Source organism: Cygnus olor, chromosome 4 (assembly GCF_009769625.2).
Source record: "Cygnus olor isolate bCygOlo1 chromosome 4, bCygOlo1.pri.v2, whole genome shotgun sequence".
NCBI lineage: Eukaryota > Metazoa > Chordata > Aves > Anseriformes > Anatidae > Cygnus > Cygnus olor.
In genome coordinates, this window is record NC_049172.1 from 65041363 (window position 1) to 65062468 (window position 21106).

General features: G+C 37.1%; 1 protein-coding gene across 6 annotated transcripts in view; it reads right to left on the bottom strand.

The window, feature by feature from the left end:
• JAKMIP1 (janus kinase and microtubule interacting protein 1) overlaps positions 1-21106 on the bottom strand; it is a 155178-nt gene that overhangs the window by 58589 nt on the left and 75483 nt on the right. For all 6 annotated transcript variants that reach the window (XM_040556156.1, XM_040556155.1, XM_040556157.1 and 3 more), the window contains exons 4-6: positions 13140-13634; positions 1507-1716; positions 662-781 (exon numbers count right to left, since the gene is read on the bottom strand). In XM_040556156.1, the coding sequence (XP_040412090.1) occupies positions 662-781; positions 1507-1716; positions 13140-13634 (825 nt within the window). The remainder of the gene's footprint in view (positions 1-661; positions 782-1506; positions 1717-13139; positions 13635-21106) is intronic.

The following is a 21106-nucleotide window of genomic DNA, read 5'->3' on the forward strand; positions in this document are numbered from 1 at the left end:
CTGCCATTGGGAATACAGCATTATAACAGGACACGTATAAAAATTCTTATTGTTAAAACTCACTTTCCATTGCAGTCAATGGGAGTTTTTACCATTAATCTCATTACAAGCAATTAAGAAGCAATGCAGGCTAGTAAAATTCATTCTTAAATTACTGTCATATCCATTCTTTCATGAGTTACTATCATTCTCCTAGGACAATTTCACCTACTTAAGAGATTACCCTTGAGAAAGGGGATGGCAGATTAGCCATCTCCAGTACATGAGAGCTTTTTAACTCCTAGCTAGCATAAGCATGTCACAAAACTAATGTCAATTTTGTCTATTTCAAAGATTAATATAGTAATTTGAGTGCATGGATTATGCATGTTTTATACAACATTATTACACAGTGCCACAGGCAAGCTACCAGTCTATTTGGTTACGATGGTCCCAAAATAAATTTATAAAGCTTTATTACTCTGGAACAAAAGGGATTCCACCCATGTCTATGGTGACAAAGTGAATATCCATAGAAATCTCTCTTACCTTTAGATATAATTGATTGTGGTCAAGCAGGACTAATTTGTAAATTATTTATAACAGTGACTTTCCAGCATTAATTCATTTACCATAAAGATGCCCTCCCAGTCACCATCTGTGTTGTTACTAATTAATTTACCAGTTCATTTCTTTCATCCGCTAAGAGAGTATTTCTGTCTTCCAGCTTCCTTATTACAGCATTCAGTTCAGCGATTTTCAGCTGAAATCTCCGCACATCTCGTTCATCCAAATGCTGCTCCTTTATATCAAAAACATACAGACATAAAATTATCTTATAAAATATACTTTACTACCCATAAATTTAATGTCATGGTTTAACAAGTAGACTGTGTAAATCTAAAATCAACTCTTACATCAATATCTGGAAAACTTATTTTAATTAAAAGAAAAACTAAACAATAACATACTGTGGAAGTGCTACATGATATCTTACATTAAAAGGATCTACTTGCCAAATGTATGTAAAGATTTAAGAGTTTAAAAAAAAACCAAAGGTTGATATAAATAATATTTTATATATTACTGGTAACTTCTCACAAGATTTCTTACTATCAGTAGAACAAAGCTAATGCATAGCACATGGATTAAAATCACATGGCAGTTTTGAAAACTATAGTTTCTATTTTATAATTCTAAAATTATGAAATAACTATATGAAAATAATGGGATTATAGATAAAGAAAGTTCCTTTTCAGTCACAGAAAACTAGTTAGTTCATAGATGAAGCTCACTCTTAGCTCACAAGCTAAAAGCTCTGTATCACCTATTTTTCAACATTTTTTGAAATTGAAGAGGTCTAAGGAGTTTCTAACCATCAGCAAAACACCACAATGTAGTGTGGTACAAGGCCATTTATCGTGAATTAGTTCTTCTAGTATTTTAAAAGTAGCCACAAAAACAATGTGAATACGCAGGCAGTAATTGTCCCATGCTGAACATTTGAAGGGAATACAATTTTCTTACCGGGCTTCCCATCAGCTCAGTGATATCCCCCACTCCTGCAGGAAGCTCTCTCTTAGGGCTACTGTGGTATCGTTCTGCCTCCTTCACTTGGACAAGCTGCTCATCCAAAGCTTCTTTCTGAAGGAGGAGTTTCTGTGTATGGCCTGCCTGGATGCCAAGGTCTTTCTCCAGAGCCAGAATCACTCTGTCTTTGCCTTTTATTTCATCCATCTGGAAAGAAAAAAAGCAAGAAGGAAATTTCTATAACATCCCCAAGTGTTTACCGCATGCATATCCACAAACTTGCAAAAACAAAGTTCTGTTTCTCTCAGATTTATACCAGCAGCCAAACTGGGGTTGCTAAAAGGAAGATATCTCTTCTCTGAAGTCTTTTTCCCTTCCCTTAAGAGTTTCAGCCTTCACTTAATCATGAGTTTGCTGGGTGCAGTCTCAATTCAAGTAACAAACAAAAATAGATGCAAACACACTGAAACAGAATATATAGCCACTGAAATTGTCTCCACTTTATCTGACTATACACACTTCTATAAGCTGAAGAGAAATCTCCCTTCACTATGTTCCAGAGAAGAAACAAAAGGCTAGTATGAGGTAAGACAAGAAGACCCTTTAAAACTCACCTAAGCTATATTTTGAAGTTTGAGCAATAAACATCTGCTGACTCCCCTCTTTATTAGTGAAAAATCACGCAGGGTGAATCTCTTCACAGTCATTTTAAAATTAGTAGCATATACACACACACACGTTTCAACATCAATTCCTAAGCATACCTAAGCATTTTGTGTGCCTTTGCTATAAGATTCAAAGGAGGCCTAGTCTTTGTATAGAAGGAAAAAAGCAAATGCATGCCAAGCATTAGAATAAATGGTAGGGAGAACTAGTTTTTAAACACCATCTATGGTTACTGAACTGTGTTGTTCATACATCTCGATACCAAATAAAGCATGCTGCTAGCAGGGATCTATTGCAGCTCTCATAGGATTTGTCCCTCCCAGCATCAGTGTTAAATTCACTTTGGTACTATTCCAAATGCTAGAAGTGGGAATCTGCAGCAGTTACTATAGAAACACAACTCTTAACAAGAATATTAAACATTAATGATATATTTATTAGAACCATGCTCTATCTCCTTCAGTTTACTAAATCATTTTCTTGGCCAACAAACTCATGGAATTTTGGAAGTCAGAGTATTATATTTGTATGCAAAAAGAAAAAGAAAAAGAAAACCATGAACTTGTTAAATCATTCATGTATTGTTTATTACAGCTACATGCATTATTTATTATAGTCCTACACCCACAGAAGTCCTTCAGTCAAGTTCTAACCCACCCTCCCACGCCCCAGCCAAAAAAAAAAAAAAAAGAGAGAGAGACAGAAATGCTAGAAAAAAATAAAACTTTGTCAAGTCTGAGAGTCTGAGTGATGCACAGGATTAACACAACCAGATTACATCATCAGATACAACTTGCTTCTTCAGGATTCCAGTCTTATTCCTTGCTACAAAACAAGTGAAATTAGTTTTCTGGATCTGAGTGGCAGGAGATGGCATGAGATGAACTCATGACATGATCACAGAAAAAAGGTCAGATTTGAAGTGAATAAACCAGGCTACACTGCTCTTAAATCCCAATTATTGGTTCTGATGTAGATTTCCTTCCTGATTTGGGAAGGTCATTGGGTCTCGATTCCTCATCCAGTAAATGGGGGTAATAATTCCCAGTAAGTTAATTCAGATCTGTGAGTTTCAAATATGTCAAAAAGGACTACCAGAAAAGCATGCAGTTTTTATTACTGGAAGAATCTGCAACATGCAGGGTTTCAGAGAGACTGTGCAGAGAACAGCAATGACAAAAATTAAGCAGCTGCCTCATTCACTGAATGCTATCTGTCATGCACACTGATCTGTTTGGGATCTCTTCAGAGGAAAAAATGTCATGTAACTAAATACTGTGGACAAAGTTTGGCTCTCAACAACACAGGTGTTCATACTGAAATAAGTGGAACTGCATCTATGTAACTGAGATAGAAATTTGGCCATGTGAGGCACACACTTAACAAGGAAGAGCTAACGTTATGTAGGCAGCCTTGATTTTAATTACCCAATTAGTCACACATTTTGTACTCTTCATATTCTCACAACTTAAATGTTAAATGGAACAATATAGATGTTTAAGTTGGAAATAAAAAGAAAGCAACAATTTTGGTATAGACTGATAGATGCTGAACCACAGCAGAACAAACCTTCTGAAACATGTCATCAGTGAAATGGTGCCCAGGTCACCCTTCACAGACACTTCCATGGATGAAGGCACACAAGCTCACACACATTACAAAGAAAGGCCATGAAAGAGCATGGTTTAGGGTGGGGTTAGGGGAAGGCAGGGAAGAAGGCAGAATTACCCTCTACTCTTCATACTGCTTTTTCTTCTACCATAAATTCTATGTGGTGAAAATTTTTGGAAAAAAAAGTTTCAGTCAAAAAGAAAAATCATTGAGACATTGATAATAATTGAAAATAGTAACACAATAGCCATTACTACACACTATTTTTTTTTAATTTGGACTTATACCTTGAGTTACACAGTAGAGAATCCTTGCACGAGTCAACATGCATATATACACACACATACGGAATACTGCAAGAGTACTAATTTCATTACAAGCACAAACTAGCAGGATTTACTAAGCAATTTTACTCATGTAACTTAAAACAAACCGACAGAGATGAATAGAGGAGCAGTAATAACACCTCTGCCTTGAATTCTGTTTTAGATGCCTGGTTCACAACACAACTCTCCTTTCCTGAAGGGGACAGTTACACACATGATTTCAATGTAAATATATCAGCCCAGTCACTACCTCACTTTCCTTAAATTTACCCCAATGCCTGACCCAAAGATTTACCATCTTTCTTCTCACTTGCATACTACAGAGCAAATTTGTTCATCTTCCCCATCTGCTTTCTTAGCAGAGACTACAAATTAGGAAAAAAGAAGAAAAAAGAAAAGGGGGGGGAGGCAGGGCGAGATGAATTTTTGGGGATGCAACATCCCTCAGCTCCAAGTGGGTGAGGTGCCAGGTCAAGGGGCAGGCAGGCAAAGCAAGAGAAGACACAAGACTAAACCCAAGTGATATCTCTCCTTTTCCTAGACTGAACATACACTGATAGTCAGAGACAAAACAACAACTCTTCAAAGAGGCTTAAGCATTGTGTAGCCTTATTTTAACAGTTGTAAAAGCATTCACATAGTCACCAAGCCAGTTCAACACCACTGCAGAACTATTCTTTTCCTGAAGAAGCCTTGCCAGGTTTGTTATACAAAACAAACAAACAAACAAAAAAGGTAGCAGGATAAAGCAAAACAGCCTTATATTATCAGACTATGTATTACGGTTTTTATTTTAGCAGCAAGCAGAGTATTTTCCATTAGGAAAATGAAATACAAAGTGAATTAATCTGGTTTCCCTGTAGGTTGCTCTTTTGACCAAACACATGTTGTGAAAGTAACATTGTCATAGCCAAGACTGTCTGGGAATCCACATGGTCTAAATAAAAGCAATATTTTTTATTACAGCATGCTATGTGGCAAGGAAAAAAAAAAGCCTTCAGGTAGAGAAGCCCTTCAGCAGATTAAGAAGCCTTTTGCTTAAAAGCTTTTTCTACCTTTCCACAAGTTTGCTTTTCCCATAAATGTAGTATGTATTCATATGTTTGTATATATATACATATATATATAAAAAAAATATGTACACAAATACACTCAGGTGTGCTAAGGTCATCACTGAGCTGAAGCTGATAAACCTGGATGGATCAGGTCTCACCTGATGATTCATGACATGATTCTGAGCAAGCACAAGCCTTTCCACTGCATTCCTCAGCCCCCCGTGGTCCTGGGAACATGGTACAGGACTTGCCACAGCAGCTGCCTACAGGACATTTCTGCATCTGTGGCACAATATAGCTGAGACAAGCAACTGAAAGCTTGTCCCACTGCTTTTGTGTATTCCTCCCTGTACTACTATTCATTTGAGACCTCTTGGTAAGATACAAAGGGTAGAGACCATCTTTTATTCCAACATATTTAGCATGGTGAAATCCCAATCCATGCATTGGCTCACACGCAAGGTATTACATTGAATCAAATCCCAGAAACTCCTTCCAACTGCTTGTTTTGGCTGTTAATTTGTTCTGTTTTAAAAAATTGAACTTTTTTTTATTCTTTTTGTTTTTCTGCAGCTATACAGTACAACAGGGTCACACATATTCTTTTGCATTCTGCTCTGTATGGATTTTAGAACATTTTAGAAAAGTCACATTTTTCTTTATGCAGTTAAGCATGGCAAAATTCAGTATAAAAAGCGATTCTGTGATCAGAAGGCAAGATGATCAGAGCAGCAAGAGGTTAGAACTCGTTTTCAATTATATGCTTTGAGAAGGGAAGTAGTAGAAATAACTTCAGAAAGAGCATTGAAAAGAAAATAAGGTCATCAACCAGCAGCTGCAGAAGGGTATTACTACAAAATCACCTTGGAAGTAACTCTGGTGTTGTTGGTTAAAATTACCGCTTTCTGAAGTATCATTTCTTAATTAATGGGTTTTGTACTGTCATATGTTAGGTGCTGAACACAGCAATTACCTGCATTATATCCGTGAAGAGCTAATGTTTATAGCCTGTGCCAAAATTGCACGGTTTCCTAAGAACAGGTATCTAAGCCTCCTAAAAGCTATGAGAAATGAGCAGAAATAAGTGTTGTAATAATATTTATCAGACATGAAAGAAAATCAAGCAGCCACTGGAAAAAGTATCTCTGTGCCAATTATCCTACACTTCAATAGCTGCAATGAAAGAAAGTCAGAGACCTTTGGGGGAACTTTAGCCTCTCACCAAGTTGAAAGAGAAATTCCCAGGGAATTAAAAGCGATATCTATCAAGGCGGTCACATACTCAGTTTTCAAAGTGGAAAAAGCCAGCTGCTGCATGGCCAAATGTAAGACCCATCCATACCAAAGTTATCTCCTAGCCAACTGCAGAACAGAATTCTACAGTGCTTTTCTCCAGAAGAAGTTGAATTGATCTTTATACTAAATGCTTGACATTGAAAATAGGGTTATCTTGACAGGAGGACTGCTAGTTACGTGGAAAAATAGAAAGGAGAGGCTACTCAAATAAATAGTTAGAACTAATTAGAATTAACAACTTTTACATTAATAAAAGGCCAGTAAGATCTAACAGCAATATTCTACACTGAAAGCGCACCTGGAGAGAGGAACCAAAACATTTCTAGGCTGTGCGTAGTCTCCTCTACAGCAGACATGGTCACCTATTTATTTAAATGCTTGCTGCTTATCTAGGAACCTCAGGGAAAGAGGGAGAAAAGATGCCAGGCATCCAGTGGAGAAGTAAGGGTTATATGCGCAAGTAGTTGGGACTTACTCTTCAATTTCATTCTTGTAATTTTCCTAAACCAATAGTCAATATTTTCCACCATTTTTTTTTTTTTTAAGTAAGTAAGTAAATCTAAGGAATATATTAAAAGTTCTGATAAATTATACAAGATACACTATAAAGGCAGACAATTCCAGAACTTTTTGATAGGTTTCCGGTATATTTCTCAAAAGCACCTTGCAGTACTGTAGGTGACTGCAGCCTCTTAACTGTTCATTGAAAGAACTGAAACAAAAGTAGGCAAATGGTGGAAAAGTTAGAAAAACTCAGTAATCCAAACTTCATGAGCTTTTTTCCACGTGCCACACCATACATCATTTCTGTGGGTTTTTAATACTGTCTAAAGAGTTGCATACTTTTTAAACAGACATAAAAGTCTGATTTGTGACCTACCTACAATAATAGAGTCCAAAGAAAATACTAAGAATACACAGAAAATGCTGAGTCTGTATTATAAAGCACTTTCATTAGATCTGTGTGATTCAGGAAAAAAACAAGGCTCGGGTGGAATGCTGCCGTGTTAGTTCCTGAGAGGACAAGCATAAATCTTCAGAGGTCTGAAAGCAAAGTATTATTTGCAGTCCTAAAATGCTGAAGGTGGTAGAAGGGTCTTTGCAGGAGATTAGTTCAGCCTTGGAACGTAACTGAAACAGGCTTCTCAAACAGATGGCAAAATCCAGAGAAGCAGCATACAATTTGATATCAGCAGCTGCGTGCAAAATACATACACATTTAAGTGGGTGATAAGAAGCATGTCACAGCAATCTCTACCCAACCATGCATGACTGCACACACTTAAAAGATTCAAAGACACACTTGGAAGATTCAAAACTCAGCTTCCAGTTTCAAAAATTAACTATTTGGAAGAAACAATACTCTTGCTTACACCCACTGCACAAGTGAAGTGAAAAAAGCCATGCCCCATCACTCTTTTCAAGTCTCAGGGCAGCAGAGGAACAAAAAGTCCCCCTGCCAATAGCCAACTACCAGAATTTTGAGAGAGAAAAAGACTCTTTATCACTCATGCTCCAGAGTGTAACCTAGAGATAGAAATACCAGTGCCTTAAAATGGCAAAATCCTAGTAACAGGAATGTGAGAGAAATGTTACAAGGAAATAGTTGCAGCCATTACAAAGGATGTAATTTTGTTTTTTGATGGAGAGTTAAACTTTTGCTCCTACTGTTTTTCATGTTTTACTGAAAAGAATTGCTGAATCTTGCAAGACAGATTTTTATTTGGACATATAAATTTTACTCCTTAAAAATTGAAGAGAATAATGCATGTTAACTTCTTCATCAACTATCCAGATAAAGAAATGGAACACCACATTTTGGGAGCTGCTACAATAGAGAAGATGTCTGCCATTCAGAGGGACTTTGACGTGCTGGAGAAATCTCATGGAGTTCACCTAAAACAGAAACTCCTGACCCTTAAATAGTTTAAGCTCTGCAACAGAAAAATATGGAAGCCAGCTGAAGTTGGCAGTTCAGCAGAGGAAAAAGGAAAAGGATTAAAAAAAAAAAAAAAAAAAAAAAACAAGAAAAGCCTTTGGTGCTGATACCACTGCAGCTATCTAAATGGGAACATTGGGGTGAACCAGGCAGATCTTTCTCAAAGATGCATGGCAAATGAAATATCAAAATGAAAAGCATGGCAATCAGTGGTAACAGAAAGAGGAATTCCAACTAGGTCAAAGAAGAAAGAAATTTCACTCCACAGGCAATTAAATATTGGGGCTGCCATAGAGGATGTGGAATCTTCATCTTCAGAGATTTTCAGATTTGTCTGGATGAGGCCCTGAGTAACCTGATCCAACTTTTAAGGTAGCCCTGATTCGAACAGGACTTTGGGATAACCTTGAGACAACCCTCACAATCTATTTTTTCTATGATTTTATGATACTCCAGTTCACTTATGAAATTCTAATGCTAAGAAATACACTAATGCATTATACGCAGACACACACAGTAAGAGCTGTGCAAGGTTAGAAAACACCAACTTACTAACGACTAGAGTTGAAATCTGGCCTTTGGTTTTGTTTTGAACTGGAACAATTCTTGCTTTGAATTTAAATCCAAAAAACTACTTAATCTATTAGGTTGAATTATATTCTTTCAGGTATGGCATTTCGTATATTTGGGAAACACTAAACTGCAGTAGAGTTCCACGATGGAAGGAGTTTATAATTCATGCAACAATTGGCTGACAGGTCAGGCTCAAAGGGTTACAGTAAATGAGGTTACATTGGGCTGGTGGCCAGTACATTGATTTTGTGGATAAGAAAATTGTGTCTATTTTACATTAAAGTGACATAAGTCTTTCAATTCATTTAAATCTGAACTGCTTAGGAATATTCAGGAAGACCATGTGTGCGAAGATTTTAACTATTTATCTATTACTATTTAACTATTTATTATTAATAGAATGATATTTATCTGTAAAGTGGATGAAAGGTTTTGATGTTAAAGAAATTTCCAATAGAGGAAACCTGTTGCATGTCATTTACATGACAAGCTTACTGGAGGCTCAGGAAAAAATGAAAAAATGTACTTTTTAGCATTTATCAGGTATTTTATTAAATTAACTTATACCAGCCCAGACCTCAGAGGGAAACTAGACATAATGTCTACAAGGTTGCTATTAAAACAGAAGTCTGTTGATATAGAGGTATTTAGGTATGTACACACTTGCCTCCATCTGAATATATGTTTTGGAACTGCTTATACTGATGTTCAGTGAATAAAAATGTGCTAGTATGATTCTGCATGTTCTTTTTCTTTGAAAAATCTGATCCAGAAAAACAGGCTTTTTCTGCACTTTTCCTTCTTGCAGATTATTTTTCAGTTTGCTATTATTGATTTTATTCCTATTTGCTGTTTTTAACGTTATTTCTATATTTAAGAAATGCCTCAATCTGTGTCGTAACAGTTTTTGTTCTACACTGAATACTACTCAGACTCACCTACTTGGAAAATATTGTCTGAAAAAAGAAAAAGAAATAATTGTTATTGCATTCTTCTTCTTCAAGTTGTCTCTTTACTTTTAAAGCCTCTCTGATTCACTTGTACCTCCATTTAGTTTACGAGTTATTTTTACTTCAAAGTTTTTTGTATTTTCTTTTGGGAAGACGGAAAAAAAAAAAAAAAGAAAGAAATCCATGTCCATAAGCATTCCTTGAATCAATGAAAACATTTATATAACTGTTATATGAAGTCAGTTACAGGAACTGACAAATTCCAATACAATTTCATACTATATCAAGAAAAAGAGTAACATATTCTTTGTAAAGTAGCTGTTTTAATTTCCCTTATTAGGAACTAGAATCTTCCCATTCATCTTGTTTGCATTGAGGCTTATTGGGTATTTTTCATGGCTCAGTTCAGAAGTGTGAAGACATATCTCAAAATCAATGAATGATATTTCTAAAATACTAACATTTGTACAATACAAGCACGGCTGTTAATGCACCCAATGTAATTACATGCATATATTCATAGATAATAGATTTTTATTTTTTCCTTTCTCAATGCTTTTTTTTTTCATTATTTTTTTGACTGAAAGCCAAGAAAAAGCAAAACTTTACTCAAATTAGTCATGGGTATTAAAACCATTGGTAATAGTACTGATTTTTTCCCCAGCTGCAATATTTATTTATTTTTATTTATTTATTTATTTATTTATATTTATTTAATAATTATTTATACATGGAATAAATCTGCAAAGCCAATCTGTGATCTAAAAATATAAAAATAAATCTGCCAAGTCTAACAAGACAATCATACACTGAATCCTGATTTACTCCATCTGATTTTCAATTATGGTATGTCCAGCCCATTTCAGCCATTAATACCAAAGATGCAGATTTCTTAATACTGTCATAAAACAGCACAAACAAAAAGCATGTTAAATGAAGTTCAGTTACAATCTGTGGTAATACTGCCTGCCACATTCTTGCCATTTCATTTCACAAGGGTACAATCTAAAATAATAGAGTACCCCAAATCTGCTGCAGATACAGTTGATTTAAAATTGAAGGCAAGCATCCTTTGCACTATTTAAAATTAGAGGGCAGGAGGGAGGGAAATATCCAGATAATCTGACTCAAATCCCACTTATTCTCCCAGTGGAAGATAGCAGCACCTAAAAACTCTGCAGTGATTTTTTTTGTTTGTTTATTCGTTTTGCTTTTTACCTTGCCCCAGATTAAAAGAGTGCCCTATACAGAAACAGCTGCCTAAATCATGAATTCCTGGAAGAAACACTTCTTTTTTTTTTTTTTCAATAAAAACTCACACAATTTAATGAAAAAATTGAAATTCATAATCTGAAAGGGGTTAAGCCACTACAAGGCAACACCAGACTTCTGATATTTTTTCTGATATTTTTCCCCACCTTAAGGTGGAGAGGGATATGAACACTTCTAGTGAAAGCCCATGAAAACAATGGCAGAATTCCACCAGAGCTGGGAGTAGATAACAGGAGTTATCTACACACGCTTCAAATATAGTCATCTTTTATAGACATAGTTGTACTGGATAATGGAGGAAGAAATGGATTAGCCCAGTAAGGCTCCAATTACTGTTCTGAATGATTTGACAGAATTGTTTTGTGCCAGATGAGAAACCCTGAATGCCCCCCTTCACCACTTTCATATCACAGCAGGCTGAAAGGTTCGACTGTTGAAAGAGAAGTGCAGTTCCTTTACAGTACCACTCAAAGACACACCGTAGGTGTGTTTACTGGCGTAATTTATGATGACAAAATCTGGGGTGCATATGTGCCTCACTTCACCATTTCTTGAGTTTCAGAAGACTAAATTTAATATAAACTATTTTCTAGAAAAACACAAGCGACAATGTAGTAAGCGTCTTGCCTCCTTAACACTTTTTAAAATTACCTGTGCTTTGTAGTCATGATTTTAAAACTCTAGCTGTATAATATGGAACAAAACATGAAAGAAATTATGCTCACAGCAATATCATGTTGTCAGTTTTTGAAGTGGTCATTATCAAGTGTGTTTATCAAGGAAATGATACCCCTGAGAGTTGATCAATATCCAATTTATTTAAAGCACAAATATTAACTGCATTAAAAGCTTTAATTGCCCCAGAAAGAAAATCACCACCCATTCGTAGCTTGCCCTCACCATCTTTTTTCCTAAGGAACCAAAGAAATAAGAGGACATATCTGTATAAGCACAAACTAATAAAATATTTTTTGCTTCAGAAAAAGGATGTTTTCTTCCATTTAAAATGCAGACTTTACATATGAGAAATATTTAATATATTTTTTATAATTTTACATTTTATTTGCATAACTATTGTACTGTTAGTTTAGCCAGATTAACTATCAGATCTTGAATGCGCTTAGAAAGTATCATGGTACCAACAGAAATGTCCTTTGATGTTGAACTACTCTGCGTATACGGATGTGTACGACCCACGTTATAGATTCTTTACCTTTTACAAAGCTGCAGAACTCGAAATATTTGGGGCACTCGCTGTCAGGAAATTTTGTCTGTTCTTGCATTTTATACAAATAGCATAGTCTGGCCATCTGTGCTGAAGTTCTACAGCTTATGAAACATGACAAAAGCCTGCTGTCCTGCACCCTATTTTTTCTGCCCCTAAAAGGCATCATATAAACCCAGAAATTTTAAAAAGCCAAAAAGAGCAACAATAGTTAAAATTGAATGAGCAGGACAATGATTCAGAAGGAGAAAATATATTGTCTTGGTTCATCGCAATTGGTTCCCCACATAAAATTATAAAATTGCTCTGAAAATTTAGTTTTGCCATCTCACAAAGGTGTTGTTGAACTGACAAATGATGAATGCCTCACTGTTTTCATCGAAGGGACTTTTGTAAAGAAATACAGCTCAGGCAAGTAGGAAAGGGAAAATCAATTTCTTTGATCTGCTGAAAAAAATCACTCTGGAAATTTTTGGTTTACTCACATTTGACTTTATGGGACATAAAACTTTGAATTGGGTTGGGACAGCCATGGAACCAAGGCTCATCTATGCTGTACAGAAGAAAAAGTAGTGGAAGTAGCAGCCTATTGTACCAACCAACACTGATAAAATATGTCACTGCAGAACAGGTTAGATATTTGTTTGTGGGCAGATAAAGCAATATATTAAAAACTGCCATAAACTGCTATAAGCATGTACAACTTAATGAACTTACCAGCCTGCGGATATCTCTCTCACATTCACGCTTTATTCTATTAATCTCATCCTGATGGGACTGATAAGCCATGCGCAGATCAGCAGCTTTCATTTTATCTGCCTGCATAATGTTGTTCAAAGCTTCTTCAAGCTGCTTTTTACCAGATTTCAGCTCCAAGATCTCCTGTTGCAACTTCATTCGTTCGCTGTCAAACGCCTTCCGAGCCTCCTCTTTTGCTTCACTTAGCAGTGCTGTCTTCACTTTGTCAGCTGCCCCGTCCCGCAGGACATTGACTGTTGACTGCAAACGCTGAATTTCACCATCTTTGATTTTCACCATTCTCGCTACTTCCTGCTCATGCTGCCGGATCAGTAGCTCTCTGACGCTCTGAAGCTCCTTCATTTTCTCCTCATGGAGCTTAGCTTTCAGTTCAGAAACATAGGCAGTGTGTTTGTGCTGCTCCTGCTCCCTTTCTTGCTTAACCTCTTGGATTTTCTCTCTCAATTTACCCACCTGGAACATCAATACAAAATATTGATTAGCAAGTATCACCACACCTTTAAAAGTCATCAAGGGAGCTTTGTTTTAAACCTTCTTAAGAACTCATCCTGAATACTGAAAAGCAAAGACCGCATACCTGAAATTTCTCTCTTCAGTAAACAGCTAGAGAACTAGAGCTTGAAAAAGGCTATGTTTGTTCCTGTGTGTGCAAAGGAATCTGCTGTGCAGATGTGTTACTGGCAACAAGATCTCAAAGTATTAGGGGATAAAATAACACCAAGCAGCAACCCTGTCCTTATTTCCCCCATCAACCATCCCAGATTACTCTTATCCACAACCCCTCTATTGTGCCCAACATGATGACAGAAAAAGAAGCAGAGAGAGAGGTGTTCATATTTACGCTGCAAAGGAAATGCTAGAAAACCTTCTAGTATTCGAAGGACCATACTTCAAGGATCCTCATAGTGACTTAGATCTTTACATACACTCAATTATTTTATTCCCACAACATCCTTCTGTAGCTAAGAAGCCCTACCACTGTGTTACAGATGGGATCCCCAGCCAGGCATAGATTGATTTATCTAATTTACGCACACACACTGTCTTTGTGATTTGATTCCCAAATTCCTACACCTGAATCCACTACTTGACCTAAGATACTTCCTGCTAATAAGATGAGGAGGATAGGAGGATCTTACCTTGAAGCAACAGAAAGAAAAAACTGTATTAAAAAGGTGGATTATTATTAGTAGAAACATGGGGGAGGAAGTAAGTAGAGGGAAAATAAAATGAAATTGATTTTGTATTTCTTAATTTCTTAGCCACTTTAATGGGAAAGTCCTTACTGGATAAACCAAATGAATCGTTCTGAAAAAAAAAATCAAGTCTACTCAAGGGGTTTCAGATTGGACACCCCAAAACTGAGGTATTTAGAGTCCCAGACATCTCAGAAAATGTAGGCCAGTGACTCTAAGGGCTGGGGAGGAGGTCTTATAGCCCATTATAGTAATACCCACTGTGATGAAACCTCATTATAAGATGATGCTCAGCAGGCTGCACATGAAGCAATGTTTTTTCCAGGTGGGATTAGACATTAATATAGAAGGGGAGGGGAAAAAAAAAAAAAAAAAGAAAAAAAAAAAAGAGAAAGGCTTGCTTCTCTATTGTAATATACCAGAAAGGGTATAATGTATCCAATCACACATAATATCAGTAATAATATCAGCATCTTCCTACAACCCCTATAGGAGTGTCAGCCAAAATATGAGCTCTACACATGATCTGCTACTATTAAGGGAAGTCAGAGAGAAGCAGAGATTTCAAACATTTGTGTTTTAACCTTGAGTGGCAATACAAATATATAAACCACGTAGTACTTCATGGTAAAATGAGGTTACTGAGCAGCTGGATGTTAGGCACTGCCGCAGTATTCCTAGACTGCTTGCATCTCTGCTATGCACAGCTGGGATCTGTAGTCACACAATGCATTTCATTTATGCTAAACTAAGGTAAAGTTGCAACTCGCCTCAGATTTTAGTGCAATATGGAGGGGAGACCTCTATTAATATTCAGAGTAACATTTACTATTAAGGCATAATTAATACAATTTATTTCTTCACAGGTCTACATTCTGCAGTCATAGAATCACAGAATACCCTGAGCTGGAAGGGACCCAAGATCATCAAGTCTGACTCCTGGCTACACATAGAGCCACCCCAAAATCAGACCCTATGTCTGACAGCATTGTCCAAACGCTTCTTGAACTCCAGCAGGATTGGTGCTATGGGGAGCCGTCCCAGTGCCCGACCACCCTCTGGGTGATGAACCTCTTCCTAACACCCAGCCTGACCCTCCCCTGTCCCAGCTCCATGCCGTTCCCTCAGCTCCTGTCGCTGTCCCCAGAGAGCAGAGCTCAGCGCCTGCCCCTCCACTCCCCTCATGAGGGAGCTGCAGGCCGCCATGAGGCCTCACCTCAGTCTGCTCTGCTCTGGAGTGAACAAACCAAGGGACCTTAGGCACTCCTCATACGTCTTTCCCTCTAGACTCTTCCCCATCTTTGTTGCCCTCCTTTGGACACTCTCTAACAGTTTTAAGTCCTTCTTATGCTGTGGTGCCCCAAACTGCTCACAGTACTCATGGTGAGGCTGCACCAGTGCAGAGTAGAGTGGGACAATCCCTTCCCTCGACTGGCTAGCAATGTCGTGCCTGATGCACTCGAAGATATGGTTGGCCCTCCTGGGCTCTCTATCCTTGATGGAGTCAGCTGCTCCTCCCAATTTAGTGTCATCCACAAACTTACTCAGTATACCTTAACATCCTACATCCAAATCATTTATGAAACCATTGAGGAGACTGGCTCTAAAATGGAGCCCTGTGGAACCCCACTAGTGAACCCCACCAGCCTGATGTAACTTTATTTACTATAACCTTTTGAGTCCAAAGAAGAGTAAAGGGTTAAAATATAAGCAGTAATACCACTTCAGGCAGCATTTAGAAGGCTTCATTATTTTTGTTTATTGGAGCAGAATAGGGAGGGAAGGTATCTACATTTTCATGAAAGCAATCTCCTAGATCCACTGTGGATTAAACACCAGCTGGGACAGCACTATAATTATATATGTGGAAAAAGTAACAGTTCTGAATCAGGCACCATCAGACCTGGATATTATTGCACAGGTACTGTTATCCTATTACTAGATGATTCAGATAATATTTCTTTATGAAAAAAAAAAAATCAACCCCAAATGGTAAATCTGGCTACTGGAAATTATCTTCTTTAGACACCCATATTTTATTTTATAACATCCAGTTCCAATCCTATGGTCAATAACACTGATTTTCAGTGCTTGCATTAGGGTACCCAATTCCATATAAGACAAAGCTAAGCCTATTTACTATCACAAGTGGATGAATTTATAGACAAATTTGCAAATGAACCAACACTCACAGTGACTTAAATATATTAGTTATTTCCCTACTGATGTGTAAAGAAAATTGCAATGAAACTGAGAAATGAAACCCACAAACAATTACACAGGAAAGCAAATTGTATAATGGCAATTATAAACAAGGTTAGTACTTCTCCAGAACTACAGTAATTTAAAATTAGTCATACTGTACATTAAGTATGCAACTAAAAGGCAGTTTCCAATCTAACACATTATTGATTGTTACTTCCTAAAACCATTTTAATATATGAAAAATGGATTCCAAAATTTTGGAGGAGTACTGGTTTACACAAAAGGGTATGCTTGCTCAGTGGTTTTCATCTTTCTCTGAATGCATGCCAATATCTATATGGATTGCTGCTGTCTGTGACAATACATATTAAACCACTCAAAGTAACTGAATATCATCACGTATCATCCAGTCATTTCACTTACAAAGTTTTAGCATGGGCAATGTAAACAAAAAGAATAACAGTCCTTCTAAAACCACTGGATTTTACATGGCATCTTAAATGCATATCACTCTTCATGACCCAGTAAAACAGATGCATCCTAATTTTCAAGGTCTTTAAAAAGTCTTTTCTTGTTATTGCTTCTTATCAGAGAAGATAGACAGATCTGTCTGTTAGGTCTTCCCTGAAAGCCATGAACTCTCTGTCCTTCTCTCCTTCTGTCCCCCTCTCCCTCACAATATGCAGATCTCTACACTTCTTGCTTCCAGATCAACCAATGGAATGAAAATAGTAATATGGCATTTTCCCATATGCCTTACTCTCAGTTTCAAAATGAACTTAAACGCAATTTGTCTTTCTTTAATTTCCGGCGTTCCTTATTTTTTTAAATGAGAAAGCTGTTCTGTTAACAGGAACAATATCAAGCATAACCAAGAAATGAAGCCAATAAGCAAACAGATTCATGCAGGCTTTCAGGGCACCACTGAGAGTGTCTGGCTCCATCTTTTCTCCCCCTATCAGCTATTTATGCAATTTTATAGTCCCTCTAAGACTTCTCCATCTCAACAGTCCCAACTTTCACAGCCTTTCCCTGTACGTCACGTGCTCCAAGCCATCCATCATTTTCATGATCCTTTACTGGATTTGCTCCAGCACGTCCATGGCCCTTGTACTGGGGATCCCAGCACTGGTCCCAGCTCTCAAGACATGGCCCCACCAGTTCTGAGTATAGGGGGAAGCATCACCACCCTTGATCTGCTGGCAACACTCTTCCTAAGGCAGACCAGGATGCAGGTGACCTTTGCTGCAAGGGCACATTGTTGGCTCCTGTTCAAATACATTTTTGCATCACTGCAAACACACACTGAGCAGATTCATACATACTAGTTTAATTCCACAGGGATTCTACCATCACCAGAAAGAGTCCTCAAAACATTTTTACATTTAAAACAAGGGTCACATAATCTGATACAAACTGATATTTGAAAAAGCATTCAGCAGCATTTCGTTCTGTTTCTCTTAAATATTTACCTTGAATTTACCTTTTGGGTTAAAGTTAGAGATCAAATAACTGTAGGTAAAAGGACAAGAAATAAAAAAGCTGACAAATTATCCTACTGTGTGACTAAATATAGCTTCACTGAATTGCAGCAATATCTACAGCAACATCTTAAAAACTTTCTCTGTAACGGAATACGGTAATCCAAATGTGTCATTTTGGAAAGTGTGTAGGGAAGAAAACACTTTTAGTATGGATCTCATTTCCAGTGACATGATGAGACAAAACAAAACAAACCAACCAAACAAACAAAAAAAACACACAAAACCACAAAAGAACAATACCAGTAAAATAAGAACTCTTTTTGGTACATCCGGGTACATATAAATCCAGTGGTAACCAATGCACCTCAAACCTGCTCCAGCCAAGATCATCTGAAGAATATTAACAATATTTAATAGAAATACTTTGTTCTGGGCCTGATCTTGAATAATCTGCAAACTGCTCTGAACCATCAGCTCTCCACAATACAGGTAACACAAGCTTTCATTGCTCCAAATTCAGAGCCAAGGCTATCTACTCTAAATTAAATTGGAAAAACATAGCATTAACAGGTTGTAACCAGACATGTCAAGTGAATTTGCCATATGCTTCTGAAATTCTACATTTGGTAAGTACATCATGCACAATTCTCTTTTTTCTCCTTCTTTTCTGCTTTTCGAGGTAGCAAAGAACATCTTCCTCTACATATATACCTTCCATTCTGCAGCAGGCTAGAGAAGGAAACTATTGTTGCCTTCATAGCAATCTTCCTACACCACCACGAGGGTCAAGGTGCCTAACCAAGCATCTGAACATCAATGAGTTGTTGTTACGCCACTTGAAAAGCTCTTCACAAAAAGTTTTTTTGCATCCCCATCAGCCACATTGAAACTGTAAGATGTCACCATCCGCTGAATGAGCTTTGCCTGTCTGGTCTTTTCCAAGGGGGCTAGTTATAACCTACAAAAGGCTGCTATTGAAACTGGAGAGGGATCAGCTTTGCAGTCTCTGCATAATACCCACTCACATCAGGAATGCACTTGGAGGTGGGGTGGGAGAGTCTAGAAGATTCATTGAGGACACCTATTTGGAACAACTTTAATATGTCTATTCCAGTACGGAGTCCAAGGATAAGGAGGAGAAGTGCTAAGCAACCCCAAAAGCTGTGCCTCTGTGAGGCACTCCACACAATACCACACAGGGAATCTTAGCAGAATCATCAGCTGCAATCACCATCCCCTCCAACACAAACTCACACTTTGGTCTTTGTATCAGAGCCTACTCAGACAACCTTGGGCACTGGGTGACTTACAACTGTTGGATCCCTGAAGTTCCTTCTTGGAAGTGACGTGGCATTCCAATCAATCTCAGCGTAAGAAAAAATGACTTGGCAACAAGCTAGTTTCAGAATGAGGAGATGATGAAAATACTCAGCATGGGAAGTTCATAACTACCCGAATTGGTTTGTGTGTCACAGGATAAAGTATCTACCAACTGGATTGCAAGAATTCTGTGCTAAAATTAAATTTAAAACAATTTTGGGGAATAAAAACAAGCTAAAAATGTCTATTTTTGGGGATTTTATAATTTTTCTGTGGAATATTAAGCTTGTAATGTAGATCCCTGAAACTTAAGCAAGATAGTGAAAGACTACCAGAGAATTCACAGGCCTGATTCAATCTCTTTATCGGAGGTGACAGATTGTCACATCAGTCCACAGCCTAGGAACTCTTCTGGCTTCTTTCCTGATTGCACCGTTGCATCACACCTTCACAAAGTAACAGCTTTTATCACTTCCAGTTATATAAGATAGATATCTAAGTTATCTGTCTGCCCAAATACCACTTTTTCTTTCCACCTGCCTCTACTGCTTCTTTCTTACTCATTGTTCTTTCTCCATAGCAAAAAACCTGTTGTTTTCACTCTTTATTCTGTCCACCTTTGTAATCATCCAGTTCTAGCATATTTGTTTTCAGCAGTAACTCTTTAAAATAAATTAATATATATATATCCATCTTACATTTCTATTGTAATCTTTCTTGCCTCAAGATTTTCCACTTCCAATAATCTTTTAACCTAAACTCTCAAGATTATGTGACAATATTATAGAAAATGTGTTTCTACTCATATCTGAGGATATTTTCCTGTTCTGTATTGGTGGAATCCTCTAGAAACTTCTGAAGGCTGCAGAAGGCTGCCTCTTATTCCAGATCAAAATAGCTTACATATATAATTTGACAGATACATTAATTACATAGGCCCCAATAGAGTTTTAAATAGAATTTTCCTGTGGGTCACATTGTAACATCTGACTTTTTTAAGGATGCCTTGCACCGCATTTTCTGTCAACGTCTTCCAACATGACAGTATCATAATCATAATTATCATACTTTCTTGTTGATTCTTCCAATTTAAGTATAATCATTGTTTAATATCTGTCTATTGATGTCTTACTCTGCTCTAATATGTGTTTTACCGGGACTAGAAATTACATTATCATGTCTAGTGTATTCACTCCTTTACTAATTTTGAACTCTAATAGAAGTAACACTGTCACATTTATTCCTAATAACTTTCTGTTACTTACTATGTTTGACAGTTGCCCCAGATTTTCTCATTTTAGTGGTTTTGTTAAACATTATGAATTTGACTTTATACATCAAGAATACGGAGCTGAGTTCAAATGCCCTTCGACTTTAATTGGAAAAACCTTTACACATTGTTTTACCAATACATCATCCATTTCCCTGCCTCAAGACGATTGCCAATTATAACCCCCTACTACCTCCTTGTTGTTCATGAGGCTCTTTACAGTTCAGTAAGTTATCTGCTTATTTGTTTTTCCATACATGGAAGATGGTAGTAACATTCACTTATATACGTTCAGTTTGTCTGGATTCTCAAATTAACAGCTGTATGAATTCTTCCATACGTACTAACCATAACTCTTTCCTATGTTACTTTTTTAATCCCCAGCACATACAGCTGTTTAGCCAGAATTATATGCCACTGCTTTTTTTTTTTTTAATTTCACATATTGAA